At 41.8% G+C, this 15,000-nt stretch overlaps 4 protein-coding genes across 5 annotated transcripts in view; 2 read left to right on the top strand and 2 right to left on the bottom strand.

Annotated features, from left to right (window-relative positions):
- Positions 1 to 15,000, top strand: part of LOC123505821 (glutamate receptor ionotropic, delta-2-like) — a 110,925-nt gene that overhangs the window by 21,090 nt on the left and 74,835 nt on the right. The gene's annotated exons all lie outside the window — the stretch shown is intronic.
- On the top strand, positions 2,452 to 7,417 carry LOC123505824 (sex-determining region Y protein-like). Of its 2 annotated transcripts, none has more exons than XM_045257552.1 (2): positions 2,452 to 3,750; positions 6,460 to 7,417. In XM_045257552.1, the coding sequence occupies exons 1-2, from the start codon at positions 2,751 to 2,753 to the stop codon at positions 6,693 to 6,695; spliced, it is 1,236 nt and encodes a 411-aa protein (XP_045113487.1). In that variant the 5' UTR covers positions 2,452 to 2,750; the 3' UTR covers positions 6,696 to 7,417. The 2 variants fall into 2 exon arrangements, with proteins under 2 accessions (XP_045113487.1, XP_045113486.1); XM_045257551.1 differs by having other exon boundaries at positions 6,441 to 7,417.
- On the bottom strand, positions 7,085 to 10,598 carry LOC123505829. Its single transcript, XM_045257557.1, has 3 exons — positions 10,394 to 10,598; positions 9,704 to 10,109; positions 7,085 to 7,930 (listed from the first exon to the last, which is right to left on the bottom strand). Exons 1-3 carry the CDS (start codon positions 10,404 to 10,406, stop codon positions 7,759 to 7,761), a joined length of 591 nt encoding a protein of 196 aa, XP_045113492.1. The 5' UTR covers positions 10,407 to 10,598; the 3' UTR covers positions 7,085 to 7,758.
- LOC123505826 overlaps positions 14,996 to 15,000 on the bottom strand; it is a 6,323-nt gene continuing 6,318 nt past the window's right edge. Inside the window, exon 3 of the mRNA XM_045257554.1 lies at positions 14,996 to 15,000. This exon is cut by the window's right edge and continues 2,166 nt beyond it. The gene's annotated coding sequence lies outside the window, so the exon portion shown is untranslated.

Below are 15,000 nucleotides of genomic sequence, written 5' to 3'. Positions count from 1 at the left end.
CACACACACACACACACACACACACACACACACACACACACACACACACACACACACACACACACACACACACACACACACACACACACACACACACACACACACACACACACACACACACACACACACACACACACACACACACACACACACACACACACACACACACACACACACACACACACACACACACACAGAGAGAGAGAGAGAGAGAGAGAGAGAGAGAATATTGAAGTCAAAATACAGGAAATTGCATGACTTACAGCTTGCCAAAATTACAGTATCATTTTGAACGCGATTTTGTACAGTACATTTCCCTCTCGTGAAGTATTTTTCTGTGCACACACTGAATAAAGTCTTCCAGCTGACGTATACTTTGGCAGAGCTATCACCTAGAGTTCTAATGACTGTATAATAAAGAAGAACTGCATTGGACAGGAGCACTGTAGGTTAACTGGCCTCCTCATCTTCTCACTTTCTTATCATATACAGTGGTGATGATGTTAAAGCCTGTATTCTGAAACACTTCCATCTTTTATCATAGCTATTGCCAAGGACTACGAAGGAGATTATTTAGTTTCTCATGAATGTTTTTTTTTATTCTCTCTCAGTTGACAGTGTAGAACATTTGTTGAAGTATCACTTCAATCATGACAATAGTCTTGGAAACCTCAACAACCACCACTACACCTTGTTCAAAATAGTCGAGGTGAACTCAAGAAAACATTAAGAATACGGGTTTAAGTTTCAAATTCCTTAAGCTGTTTTGACGGAAGGAAACGAGTAGCGCACCGTGGTGATCAACTAAACTCGTCCTGTCTTCTTATTTTCTTGTCTTCTGTCCATATGCAGTGGTGGTGGTGGTTAGTGTGACGGGCCGAGACAGATGATGGTGGTGGTAATAACTTGGTGATTTCAACAAACGGTGGTGAAAGACTGTGATGGCGCAGTAATGATGAAGTGTAGTAGGATGGCATGGCGCCAGCAGCGGGGAACAAGAGGCAGTAATCTGTAACAAAAGTTCTGACATTCCCTACCTTTGTTTGAGTTAGAAGTACTTTTTAATTGCTTCCCACTAGGCTTGCCTTCTGAGTTTTAGTAGTGCGTTGCTTGATTTATGGGTAATGAAGACCAGTAGGTGCTCCCAAGAACAACCAGTGTAATCCAGTTGTTTTTTGTGTTTATAGTTTAAAAGTTATAAAGGCAAGCACAATATGACCAAGATATTACGGCGCTTAACCCAAATTACCAATTATAAGGACAAATTAGAAAAAGCTCTAAGGAATATTACCACAATGAAGTTGGAATTTCAGTGGTTTCCTTCGTTTCACAGTTTACGAGTTATAAAGGCAAGCACATTATGACTGAGATGTTACGACGCCATAACTCAAACCTCCAATTATAAAGGCAAGTTAGAGAAATCTCCTAGGAATATTATCACAGTGCAGTTGAAATTTTAGTGGTTTTCTTTGTTTATACTTTACGAGTTATAAAGACATGTCGAAAGTGCTCTTACTGGACAAGTATTCTTTTGTCCTCCGTTTGTTGCCCTCCGCGGAACTAGGGGAGCTTTGACCGTTCTGCTTCCGCTGGTCTTCCTCCCTCATGTGTCCTTAGATTGGGGGGTTCATAAGGAGGAAAAAAAACGCCCTCTCTATTTGAAGTTAAAGGAGTGAGGTTAAGACTTAGTATATTTTCGTCATTATATTGTAGTTAGTTAAGTTTTGTCTGTACCCATTAGCTGATTGATTTATGGCATTTTTTTTCATATTTGGTAACAAAAGATATGTAGATAAAATAGATAAATAGATAAGTGAACGAATAAATTAATATACAAAAGAATACATAAAGATAAAATGCAATAAACGAAAATGATAAAAATGAGACAACTAAAGATAACAAAATGAAATAAAATGGAATAAGATGTAAAATTAAATGAATGAGTAAATGACAATAGATAGAATATATATAAAATAAAGTTTATTGAATAAAAAAGAAAATCTTACGTAGTTGATGGTTATGCAGTTTTGCTAACTTATCCCAGTCTCCCTCCCCCACACACACTCTCTCTCTCTCTCTCTCTCTCTCTCTCTCTCTCTCTCTCTCTCTCTCTCTCTCTCTCTCTCTCTCTCTCTCTCTCTCTCTCTCTCTCTCTCTCTCTCTCTCTCTCTCTCTCTCTCTCTCTCCACCGTCCACCTCCGCTTCCTCTTCCCTCCCTCCTTCCATCCCTTCCTTTCTTCCTCTCTTCCTTCCTCTCTTCTTTCCTCCCTCCCCGTCAAAAAAAAAAAAAAACACTCTTCGTCTGTGCTAAGTGAGTGGTGCATCTATAATTACCGTACTGTCAGGTATGCGGTAATGGGTGAATAGAGGAGGAGGAGGGGGGTGTGGGTGTAGAGTGTACATAAGGAGGTTAAGTGTCTGACTGGTCCAGTAAAACACCTGCCTCTGTCGTCTTCACATGCATCCTCTCCTGCTGCGGCCGTGACATCTGCTGTGGACTGCCGCATCACCATCTACGACTCGCCGCCTCGCACACCTCCTGTCAGCGCTACACGAACCATCACAGCGGAAGGGACAAGTCAGCTCTCGTCACTCACTCCCAGCACCTCGAGTCGCCTTCATCGCAGCGGGAGACTTAAGCCATACCTGACACCTCCCCAGGATGAGTGTACGGGGAAGAAAACGGCAACTCCAGTGCTTTTAGGTCTCCAGTGAAGGTGCTTGCTGAGTGCGAGGCTGTATCGTGCAGGATGTCGCAGCGAGCGGCGGTGGTGAGGCGGTTACTGAGTGTGTGGTGCTGCTTCCAGCGAGATTTTTCTCCGTGGTTGCTGGTGGTGACTGTAGTGATCTTGGCGGGCGGCGGCCATGCTCGAGGGGATATCCAGGCTTTGAAGGGCGTAGAGCCGCTTCAAGTGCAGGCCGTCCAGCTGAAGGCTAAGGACGAGGAGTATATAGAGGGTAAAAAGGAAGAATGGGTGGAACTGAACGATGGAGTGAAGGAAGACAGGAAGAAAGAAGAAGAATTGGAGAAGGTCAGTGACAAGGTGGAGGGGAAAGATGGAAGGAAGAAGAATGAGACGGAAGGACATCGCCATCACCACCATCTACATCAACAACACCAACCACAACAAGACCAGTTCTTCGACCATCACCAACACCACCACCAACACCACCAACAACAACAACAGCAAGAAGAGACTGCACTGAGAAAACACAAACCCTCTGAACAAAATAAAACTCTCACACACAAGCACCAGATTGAGACAGTAAAGCAGCAGGAACAACATGAGGAGGAGGAGGAGGAGGAGGAAGACAAAGATGAATACCACCACCACCAACACCACCACCACCACCACCAACAACAACAACAGCAGCAAGAAGAGACTGCACTGAGAGAAAACAAACCCTCAGGACAAAATAAAACGTTCAGTCACAAGCACCAGAGTGAGATAAGAAAGCAGCAGGAACAACACGAGGAGGAGGAGGAGGAGGAGGAGGAGCAGCAACAACAACAGCAGCAGCAGCAACAACAACAACAACAACAACAACAACAACAACAACAAGGCTGGCAACATTCTGATCACAAGAGCCACCCGGACCAGTTAGGCAATTCCCTTATGTTGAACGAAAACACTCAGCTGGACTTCTTCGGCGTGACCATCGTGCTCATGGTGTCTGCCTTGATGCTCTACTTCGGCTACCTGCTTATAGGAATGTCATCCGAAGGGGAGGAGAGGAAGGGCGGAGAACGTAAGGAAGGGAGGGATGAGTGAGTGATGAAGTGAACGAATATTTCTTCCTTCCTTCCTTCCTTCTCCCGTGTGTGTGTGTGTGTGTGTGTGTGTGTGTGTGTGTGTGTGTGTGTGTGTGTGTGTGTGTGTTGCATGCACGCCTGTCTTTTTTTTCTCTCTCTCTCTCTCTCTCTCTCTCTCTCTCTCTCTCTCTCTCTCTCTCTCTCTCTCTCTCTCTCTCTCTCTCTCTCTCTCTCTCTCTCTCTCTCTCTCTCTCTCTCTCTCTCTCTCTCTCTCTCTCTCTCTCTCTCTCTCTCTCTCACACACACACACACACACACACACACACACACACACACACACACACACACACACACACACACACACACACACACACACACACACACACACACACACACACACACACACACACACTTGCGTAATCCTAATTTTTAGCAAACTTCGTATCTCTCACTGTTTTTAGCTGACGGGCCGAGTGAACTGACAGGCCTGCAGTTTTCTTTATTCATTTGTGCCTTCCGTCTCACCTCAGTTAACAACCAGCCAGCACCGTGGCAACATCTTCCTCCCCAACATTTGGAAACTGCTTTTCAGCCTAGCTATGGTGTCTGCATATACAAAAACGATCGAAGCAAATGGTGTAAGCAATGGCTGCTACGTAGGGGAAAGAAATATTTCCCCACAAAACTGTTAGATCGATGTTTTAAGAGTGATGACTGGTTTAATTATTTATAGATAGACAAAGAATTTTACTATTAAGTTGCTGTCTGTCTTTGAGCCTCGCATCACTATATAAAATACTTGCATGAGGATTGTGAACCTTCCCATTACATGCTCACACTGGCCGTCGGTTCGTGAGGGATGACAGACAGCTTTTAGACACGTGCTTCAGTTCATCCGATCCTTTCCGCCCTTCCCTCAGTTCAAAGCACCCCCTACACCCTCCAGTTTTCCTGAAAAAACCAGCTCAGTCTGGTTTCATTCTGTCTGTGAGTTAAAACTGTGTGTGTATGGGGCTCAGAGAGAAGAAAAATGCGGTCAGGTGGTGGTGGTTTCTGTGGTGCCAGAGGTAGAAGCTAGCTGGGGAAGTCATGCTTAACGAAGTGAAAATACACAATAGAAAATCTCTCGAAAGGAAAATCCCTTGATTATAACCTTGGGTGGTGGTGGCGCTCAGCAAGGTGTTCTCCCATACATACAAATGGGCAATTTCATTCCTCTGTTCTATCTGCTTGTAGCGTGAGGACTCCATCTTTACCATTAATCAAACACTGAACTCAAAAACGCTTTGCTCCATCGCCACGATTACTTTGAAAGACAGCAGAGATGATCATGCGAGTTTTCAAGAGCGTTTCGCGTGTAGATAATGCAGAAATATTGTCAGTATGTCACTAGCACCTTGAAAGAAAAAAAATATAAAAAATTCGTGAACTTCTAGTAAAGCTTTTTGAGGGCAGTGCGGGAGCGGGCCAGAGGTGTTTCAGAATTACCATTACGGCTGTCAGGTCCCGCTGGTTTGGTCACGTGAGGAGCAGAGGGAAGGCAGGCACGCGAGAGGTGGTGGGTGGTTAGTAGCCGGGCACTGGTGGTGGTTGTGATTGTGGTTGTGGTGGTATTGTTATTATTGTGATGCGTCTGTGGTTACCTCTCTCTCTCTCTCTCTCTCTCTCTCTCTCTCTCTCTCTCTCCTATTATCAAGTAATCATCACAAAAAAGTGGAGGAAATAATGCAACTTGTCTCAATGATTGTCTGTTAATTAGGAAAGCTCATGTAGCAGAAAATTAAGGAAAAAAAAGTAAATATATAATGTAAGTAGATAACGGCAAAGCAGTGTTCCGTAACGTGCATATATATACTCATTAGTAGTTTCGTTAATGGGTTTTCTTTCTTCTTGCTGTATGTGTGGTGCATTTATTTAAGGCTAAGAGTAGCACAGATCTATGGTAAATGCTCGAGAACGTACTGTACTTTTTAATCCCTTCAGTACTGTGGCACATTTTTACCTTGAGATTTGTGTATGATTAGACCATTTTATTTACATTAGGAACGGTCTATGGAGGTCAGAAGATTAATGGTCATAGTCTTCACTGTTTTAATCCCTTCAGTACTGTGGCACATTTTTACCTCGAGATTTGTATATTATTAGACCATTTTATTTTCATTAGGAACGGTCTATGGAGAGTCTTCACTATTTTCATCCCTTCAGTACTGTGGCACATTTTTGCCTTGAGATTTACATTAGGAAGTGTCTATGGAGGTTAGAAGATTATAGTGGTCACAGTCTTCACTATTTCAATCGCCCACATGAGTTTCTGAAGCTGTATAACATCACAAAATAGCAAGCAGAATGAATATGGAAATGTGTCATGGTACTGAAGGAGTTAAGATGATGAAAATGGAAAGTACAAAACTCAAAGCAGAAAAAAAAAGTGAGGTATGTGTTTGCTTCTACACCGTCGAGATCCGAGGGTACATAACACCACCACTAGCAACACCACCATCACCGCCACCACCATCACTACTGCAACAATAACAACAACTACCACTACCACTACTGTTATACAATCTTCTTGCAACACATTTTAAGTAGTATTGCTATCAAATATTACATCATCCAGTCAGTCCGTCTTGCTGTGAAACATTTCCCGATCCATACGTGCTTTCATGTCACCCTTTACCTCCTCCAGACGCCCTCTCCTCCCCCAGCCAAGATACGCCGCCGCCTGGGACTGCCGACACTGCCCCTACCACCCCAACCACCAACGCAGAGGCCCCCCTGCCCCATCGCGCTGCTCCGACGCACTCCGTCTTATGGAACACTATTTGCTGCTCCCGCTGTCCTCCCTTCTACTCCTTATTTAGCTCCTCCACCTGCTCCTTCTCCTCCCGCTCCTCTTCTTACCTCGCTCACCGGGCAAGGCGGAATGGATTTCTTCCCGTGAAGGTAGTACTGACGACACAGGAGAGGAGGCAGAAGGTAAGACAGAGGTGGCGCTTCCTACAGTTCCAGCTGCTTGTATTCTGACGGAGGAGACCTGGGGAAACCTGAAGAAGAACGAAGACATGGATGCGAAGGCGTAGGAGGAGGAATGCCAAAGAATACAAAGGAAGACACACAGTAACCCACCTTCAGATGCTTGCTTATCTGGCTGGCCGTATCCTTCACCTACTGCTTATGGATGGAGGAGACATGATGCCAAAGTGGAGAAGGAGGAGAAGGAGGAAGAGATGAAGCAGTAGTAGTAGTAAAAGAAAGAGAGTGAGGAGGGAAATGAGGAAGAAAAGTAGCAAGGGAATTTTGTCATGAACGCAAGCGTGTCAGCACAAGAAGGGAAGAAAATAGAAGATATTTTGAGGAATAGAACTGAACGTTGTGTGTATTTTTTTCTTCCTTCAAGCGAGTCAAGCTGAGTCATGCAATCATTTATGTATCTTGCAATGATCAAGAGGAGAGCGAGCGGTGACCAAACCCTCGGAACAAAAAGATGAATCAGCGTACAGAATTAACAGAAAAAAAAAATGAATAAATGAATAAAGCTATTATTGATGGTAATTACGAGAAAGATACTGCAAAGAAATAGGTAGACAAGTAAACTAATGTACAAAATGGATATACTTTTATTGATGAAGTATAATTAAGACTATGTATGATTAGACGAATGAATAAAAAAAAAAGTAACAAAGAATAAACGTCTAAGTATTATTGAGATGTTTTTTTTTTCTTTTATTTATTCCTTTCACGTTATATTTCTTTCTTTAACCCTAGATTACCCAAAAAGTATGAAATCCAGCAATAGGAAGTTATGACAAGGAACTTTTCTCCACACACACACACACACACACACACACACACACACACACACACACACAAAAGATTTCAACAGTAGTTTGTCACGGTCATGCTTATCCATCTGTTCCGTTTGTTGCTTTTGCTGTGGTCACTGCTTGGAATTGCACGTTTTTAAGTCCCAGTTTGGAAGTCACCAGTTGTAAGTCGCTAAATGTTCAAGTCACCGATTGCCGCTCACTCATAGTCATACTCATACTTCTGCTGCGCCTCCTCCAGTCTCCTGATGGTGGCGTACGAGTCCTCATAGGTGTCGTAGTAGCCGTAGTAAGGCAGTGCAGTGTTGGAGGGAAAGAAGTCCTGTTTTTGTCTTTCTTGTCGTAGTAATAGCTATGGAGAAGGAGGAGGAGGAGGAGGAGGAGGAGGAGGAGGAGGAGGAGGAGGAGGAGGAGGAGGAGGAGGAGGAGGAGGAGGAGGAGGAGGAGGAGCAGCAGCAGCAGCAGCAGCAGCAGCAGAGAGAGAGAGAGAGAGAGAGAGAGAGAGAGAGAGAGTTAAATGAATAGACAGCAGACAGATAGACAGAACAAAAAGTGGAGAAAGTTTTCGTTATTTAATTTAGTATATACAAAATTTATAACAGTGAGACATAACTTCTAATAAGACTATTGATATATACAGACATACATACGTACATACATACATATATACATGCATACATACAGGAGGCAGTGGGAAGGATGTTGTTATTATTATTGTATACGATAAACAGACGAAGCAAGGATGTCTTTAACTAAAAGGAAGATAGAAGAGTAAAATTTCTATATATGGTTTACAATACATATTTAAATGTACAAATATATACAGAGATAGGCTGAAGTGAAGTAGAACATAGAAAAAATAATGAATGAAAGTTGACCACCATGAGCCGAGGCAATATGGAAAGAGAATGAAGTGTGAGTAATGCACGATTGGACTTCACATCACATAGTCAGGGAATGAAGTATCTTTCCTCACCGTTGAAAAGCACACCTGGCAGTCTGGATCTCACGCCCATGTTAACGTTAAACATTTCCATCGCTTCTCTTTGACGTGTTAAGTGTGTCTCTATACTCAGTGGATGAAAAACACAAGGAAGACGATTCACTAACACCACGAAGACTTATCCCAAACCAGTGATGTTACAAAGTTCAATGAAGTTAATATTTATAAGTGAAATAGAAAATGATAGAGTAATGAGATGTTTAACTATATATATGAGATCCACGAAGACCTACAAGAACCATGGGTGATAAATGAAGTTAGTTGTCTTTTTTTTTCTTTTTAACTGAAACACTTTGCACAACATGACTCAGGAACAAGGAACATTAGCTTCAAGAACCGCGACTGTGATGGATGGAGGTAGTTGTCTTATAGTGTTATTTTCTTCTCTATCTTCAACATTCTGTACAATATGATAGACCACCGTGCATTAACCAGGAACGCTAAACTTTACTGTCTTTTGCTGTTGGAGAAGCCTAGAGCATGTGGGCGTTACTGAGTGCCTTTGAATTATCAGTACAAAACCACAAGCATGACATAAGAGAGAGATGTAAAAGAAGTGTTAGCAGCAAATGATTCATGCATTATTACTCCCTTAGAAATACTCACCACCATCTGTCAATTGCCGTCCACATACCTTGGTTGATATTATGTATTATGAGGCTTGTGTTGTGTGTGAGTTTACTAGCCTATATAAACAGCTGGTCACGTGTTAAGCTTAGAATGAAGTGGGAGAAAAGGTGCAACGTTTGGGGGAGAGAGAGAGAGAGAGAGAGAGAGAGAGAGAGAGAGAGAGAGAGAGAGAGAGAGAGAGAGAGAGAGAGTGCAACGAGAGAGAGAGAGAGAGAGAGAGAGAGAGAGAGAGAGAGAGAGAGAGAGAGAGAGAGAGAGAGAGAGAATTTTTCATTGAGTTATTTATAGAATTATTTCACTCGTGATTTACTTTGTTGTTAGCGTGTTTGTTAGTTTGTTCCTTAGTTAGTAATTCCTCTCGAGAGCTCATGTCATGAATCCCTCTAACGGAAAAGGTGAGCGTTTCCCTTAACCTGTGGAAAGAAGGAACGCACAGTGCAGAGAAACATAACAAGGCATCAATGCAATATTTCATGCAACGCTTTAACTCACGAGGCTGGGATCACTCCGCCGATTGTCCCGAGGCCTACCCCAAGGACGGTCACTATGAGGGCCACCACCAGCAGCCCCGTCAGTAGGGCGCCCATGTCCATCATGTTGTTCAGGCCGAAGGAGATGGTCACGTTGTCGTTGTTATGGTCAGTCAGTCCTCCCAGGAATATGCTCGGCGGGACGTCATTGTCATTGGTGTTCCGGCCCTTCGATGCCACCTCACCTTCCTCGACGCCCCAAACGTTTCGCGGCATTACGTCATTGTTGTGGTCCCATCTTATCTCCTCGTCCAGGATTTGAAAGCTGTCATGCTGTGAAGTCCTGTCCTTGAAGACTGCCAGGCTATCTAGACTGTCAGTAAGTGTCACCTCGCTCGCCGCCATCACCAGGAGTAGTGTTGTTATTACTGGGGATGAATAAACAGCAATAGTGTTCCTTCAGCATAGAATAATAGATGTTACGCACAAATTTATCACAAGTAAACAGTGAGCAGGCTTTATCTGTCAATTTAAAATGAAGAACTGACTGACTCAATGACTGACTGACTGGCTGATTGACTGATTACTTAACTAACAGACTCATTTAACCAGTCAGTCACCAACCCTACTCACTCACCCACTAACTTAATCACACGCTTGCACACTGACCGACTCGTACATATTTACTGCTTCACTTGCTATTCATACTTACTGCGAGAGTGCATGACGATGGACTTGTGAACGGCGCGGCAGGAGACGAGCAACGGGGCGAGGTACAGAGTGCGATGAGTGTGTTAGAGTAGCAGAGTCGTGTTCATCCGTGTGGAGTGTTAAAGATGAGTGACTGTAAGGTGGCAAGCTGGCAAGGTATGTGCGTGTAGTGAGTGTGTGTGTGTGTAAGGCTGGGCGCAACACTGACTGCCCTCATCGGAACTATTCTTTATGTACTCTCATGCCCCAACCTCCTCCTCTTCCTCTTCGTCGTCTCCTCCTCCTCCTCCTCCTCCTCCTCCTCCTCCTTCTCCTCCTCCTCCTTCTCTTCCACCTCCACCTCCTCCTCTTCCTCCTTTTCCTTTTTCCCTCCCACTTCTTTCTCCCTTGACTTCTTCGATCCTCCCGACCTCATTTTGGGTCATATTCATACACATACAAGGTTAGCAACGCTCTCTCTCTCTCTCTCTCTCTCTCTCTCTCTCTCTCTCTCTCTCTCTCTCTCTCTCTCTCTCTCTCTCTCTCTCTCTCTCTCGTGCTTTCACTCCATAAGTTTCTTTCCTCATTTTCGCATTTCTCTTTTCTTTATTTAATCAGGTTTTCCTTCCTTCACTAACCTACTGATAATCTATATATATATATATATATATATATATATATATATATATATATATATATTATATATATATATTTTCTGTTTGTTTTCCTTCGCCTTTTGCATGTTATTTTGCAATGTTTTCCTTCTTTTCTTGTCCTCTTCTTTTTCTTACATTCCTTACCTTTTCTAATGTTTGTAAATATTTTTAATTTTATTTTTTTGTCATCTTATATTACATTTCTTTTCCTCCCTTTATTTCAATACATTTTTTTTTCGATTATATATTTATTCAGTATTATTTTCCTGTTTCCTCATTTCATCATTTCCATCCTTCGATCTAAGTTTCCTTTTTTTTTTTCTAGTGTTATCCTTCGTCCCCATCCCTCTCTTTATCATGACCTTGATTTATGTATTTTTCTTTACATCTACCATTTCACTTTTCTCACTCTTTTCCCCGGCCTCCATCACTACAGCATCTCAAAATGAATAAGTAAATACATCTCAGAAAATAAACTTCATTAATACTAAGAAAAAGAAAAAGAAAAACAAACTTGTATCCTTCAGAAGAGTTAAATTGAAGTGATACCGGTGAACTTTCTCTATACACGTTAAAAATGACCACAAAAACAAATGAATAAAAGAAAGGAACACAAAACTTCCCCTAAAAAAGGAAAAAAAAAATAACATAAATGGCGTAATGTCATATATGGAGTAATATAGAAAATGAACAAGTCTATGCACGGTGGCGTCGTTAAAACTTGTGCATATTTACCTGTGAATGTCCGTGTGTGCTTCGGTACTGATAAAATCTTGTGACTGGCCGAGTGTGTTTATGGATCTCAGTCACCAAACCCCAGATATGTTTAGTGAAAAGCTGAATGCCTGATTTCCTCCATGAGTAATTTAGCGTTTACCTGACGTGAAAATGATAACCGGAGAGTATGCTTTGACACTGCTTTTTCCTTTGAGAGACGCGAGTAAGTCCGCTTCCGTGTATACAATTCGTCAGGGATGTGGTGGTGGTGATGGTGGTGTGGTGTAGTGAGGAAGAGGAGGAGGGTAGAGAGATGAACAGGGAGGGAGAGATGGAGGGTGCAGTGGCGGGATGGTGGGGGATGTTAAGGCTAATGGAGAAATGTGATAATGGAGGATATGGAAGTTATAGAGTGCAGAGGAACAAGGGAATATGGATATGATGTAGAATTGGTTATTCAAGAAAGTAAATATCGTCTTTGAAGTCTCCTTTTTTTATATATTCTTGTGAACCTTACTTAAACACTACAAGATCAAATAATTATGCATATCTTATTTCCCTATATATGTTTTTCTGGAAGTGATGTAAAGAGAGTTGGTTATTCAAAGAGTGAGTTGCCTTGCCTTTGGAGTCTCCTTATTTTCTTATATTCTTGTGAAACTTACTTGAACAATACAACATTGAATAATGATGCATATTTTCTTATATATATATATATATATATATATATATATATATATATATATATATATATATATATATATATAAATGAAAGAAAGTCTTCGTTTAACAATAACGAATAGGTAGATGAAATATCTCCTTACCTCCTTGACACACACACACACACACACACACACACACACACTACTTAGTACAGGTAACTTGTATTTCCCCATTTCCTCCCTCGCAGGTGCCATTTAGGGCTACTTGCAATACTTGAAATGATCATAGTAACAGTGGCGCCTCCAGAAAAATTTCATAGGGGTGGCCATGGGGGGGCCACTTAAAATTTTGGGGTGGCACACCAGAATTAAAAGTCATAATTTCAGGAACTTTATTTTACTAGTACTATTATTACAACTTTATTCTCCTGTTGCGGATCCTCAGTGCTGCAGTTGCATTTTCAGAACAACATTATTCGCCGGTTGCTGTGTTTTTGGCAAACGCATCCACAAACTCATCAAGATTTATGGCCTTAGCCTTCTTGATTCCACTCTGAGCACCCCCAAATTGCTTAAACGCTCACCAGTCATGGTACTTCTCAAGGCTGTTTTGATTAACTTAAGCACAGAAAAGCTGCGTTCACACGATGAGGTGCTCACAGGTAATGCAAGTGCAATTTTGCACAGTTTAAACATTTCATGGAATACCTCCCTATATGGCTCCAGAAAGGCAGTGAGCTCCATTAAACTCTTTAGTGTTTCCTCACTACTAGTTCGCTTCCACTCAAGAATGCGCTTGAGCTGGGGGATTTCGTATTGTAGATCCTCAGTGCTGCAGTTGTATTGTGAGGCAAATGGAAACACTACATCTTTCTCACAAAATTACAATAGTAAACACTCTCTATATCGGACACTTATATATCACTGCTTTATTACAGAACGGAAAATAAGTCTTGCAAATAAACGGTAAATTAAAGATCTTTATTGTAGGTAGTACTCTGTGAATGCAGAATGCAGAAAGTACAAAAAGTGAAAGTTTTCTGTTTCCGGTAAGTACTGTATGCCAGGTATACAGTACTTACATACATACATTATGCCTTGAGCCACCACCAGGGAACAAAGTAACAATTTTACCAAATTCAATACATCATATCACCAGAAAAACATAAGATGCACTATTTATTTATTTATTTTTGTGTGTGAACCTATAAGTACTGTCCACTTTATGTCCCTGACACTATAGCGTTTCCAATTTAATGATAGCTGACCGTAGCTCCGTAAGAATCATTATACTTACAAGTACACCCCAGTGACCCCACCTACTGAGGCATTTTTTTGCCCCTCTCATCAGCTAGATTACTCAATTTCCTCAACACCACACCTCGAATGGCACACTCAGCTTTACTATTTTCTCGTGGGACATAAATAATGAGTGTCTTTAAGTGAATAATACACTATGCCAGAGGGTGGACATATATCAGTAAAGATTAATACGATTAATTAACGCTTTAGTTTCTTTTTAGTAGAATACATTTACCAGCAAAGCAAAGCAGAACAACGTACTGAAGGCGACGCACAGACGGTGTTTGCTCAACTGATGTGATGTTACATTACCACGTGTATTGTACGCGTCAGGCCGTCAGCTGAGACAGCGCCACTCTCTCTCTCTCTCTCTCTCTCTCTCTCTCTCTCTCTAACATTTCATACGACTTTTATACAGTCGGTGTAGATTTTTCAAGATTTTGGGAATTTAGACTTTTTCTTTCAAGCTTACTAAGGTTAGGGTTAATTTTTCAAGATCTTGAAAATTTTTCAAGCGCTGGCAACACTGTTAAAAATAAAACTGGCAATCGATATTTGTGACTGGCCACTGGGGTGGCCAGCAGATTTGAAGGGGTGGCCGTGGTCACCCCAGGCCACCCCCTGGTGGCGCCACTGCATAGTAATAGCAGCAACAGCAGCAATTTCCACTTCCTCTATCACGGTAATGGCGTCAGTGATACGTGCTGATTACTTGAGTTTCCGCTGTGAAGGTCCGTTTTCTGTGGAGTATAGTAAGGTGTGACTGACGAGTTACGTAGGTGTGGGGATAGTGGGAGGGAGGGATTAGGTAAGGAGGAGGAGAGATGGGAGAGAGGAGGTGAGTTGGGAAGGGAGAGCAGGAACAGAGGGAAGGGAGGTGAGGGGGCGATGCGAGAGAGGAGGGATGAGAGAGCGAGTTTACTTTACCTGTTGTTGTTTTGTTCTACCTGTGAAGTTATTGTTGTTGTTGTTGTTGTTGTTGTCACCATTATTATCAACTTTCATTATCATTAATAGTTATTATTATTGTTGTTGTTGTTGTTGTTGTTGTTGTTGTTGTTGTTGTTGTTGTTGTTATTATTGTTATTATTGTTATTATTATTATTATTATTATTATTATTATTATTATTATTATTATTATTATTATTATTATTATTATTATTATTATTATTATTATTATTATTATTATTATTGTTGTTGTTGTTGTTGTTGTTGTTGTTTAAAAGACCAGGAAAACAATAAGATGGTTTTATTGATTTTCCTCTGTACAATGACACACACACACACACACA

This window comes from Portunus trituberculatus, chromosome 18, assembly GCF_017591435.1.
Source record: "Portunus trituberculatus isolate SZX2019 chromosome 18, ASM1759143v1, whole genome shotgun sequence".
Lineage (NCBI taxonomy): Eukaryota > Metazoa > Arthropoda > Malacostraca > Decapoda > Portunidae > Portunus > Portunus trituberculatus.
The sequence above is the reverse complement of the archived record's forward strand: the minus strand, read 5'-3'. Positions and strand labels throughout refer to the sequence as shown.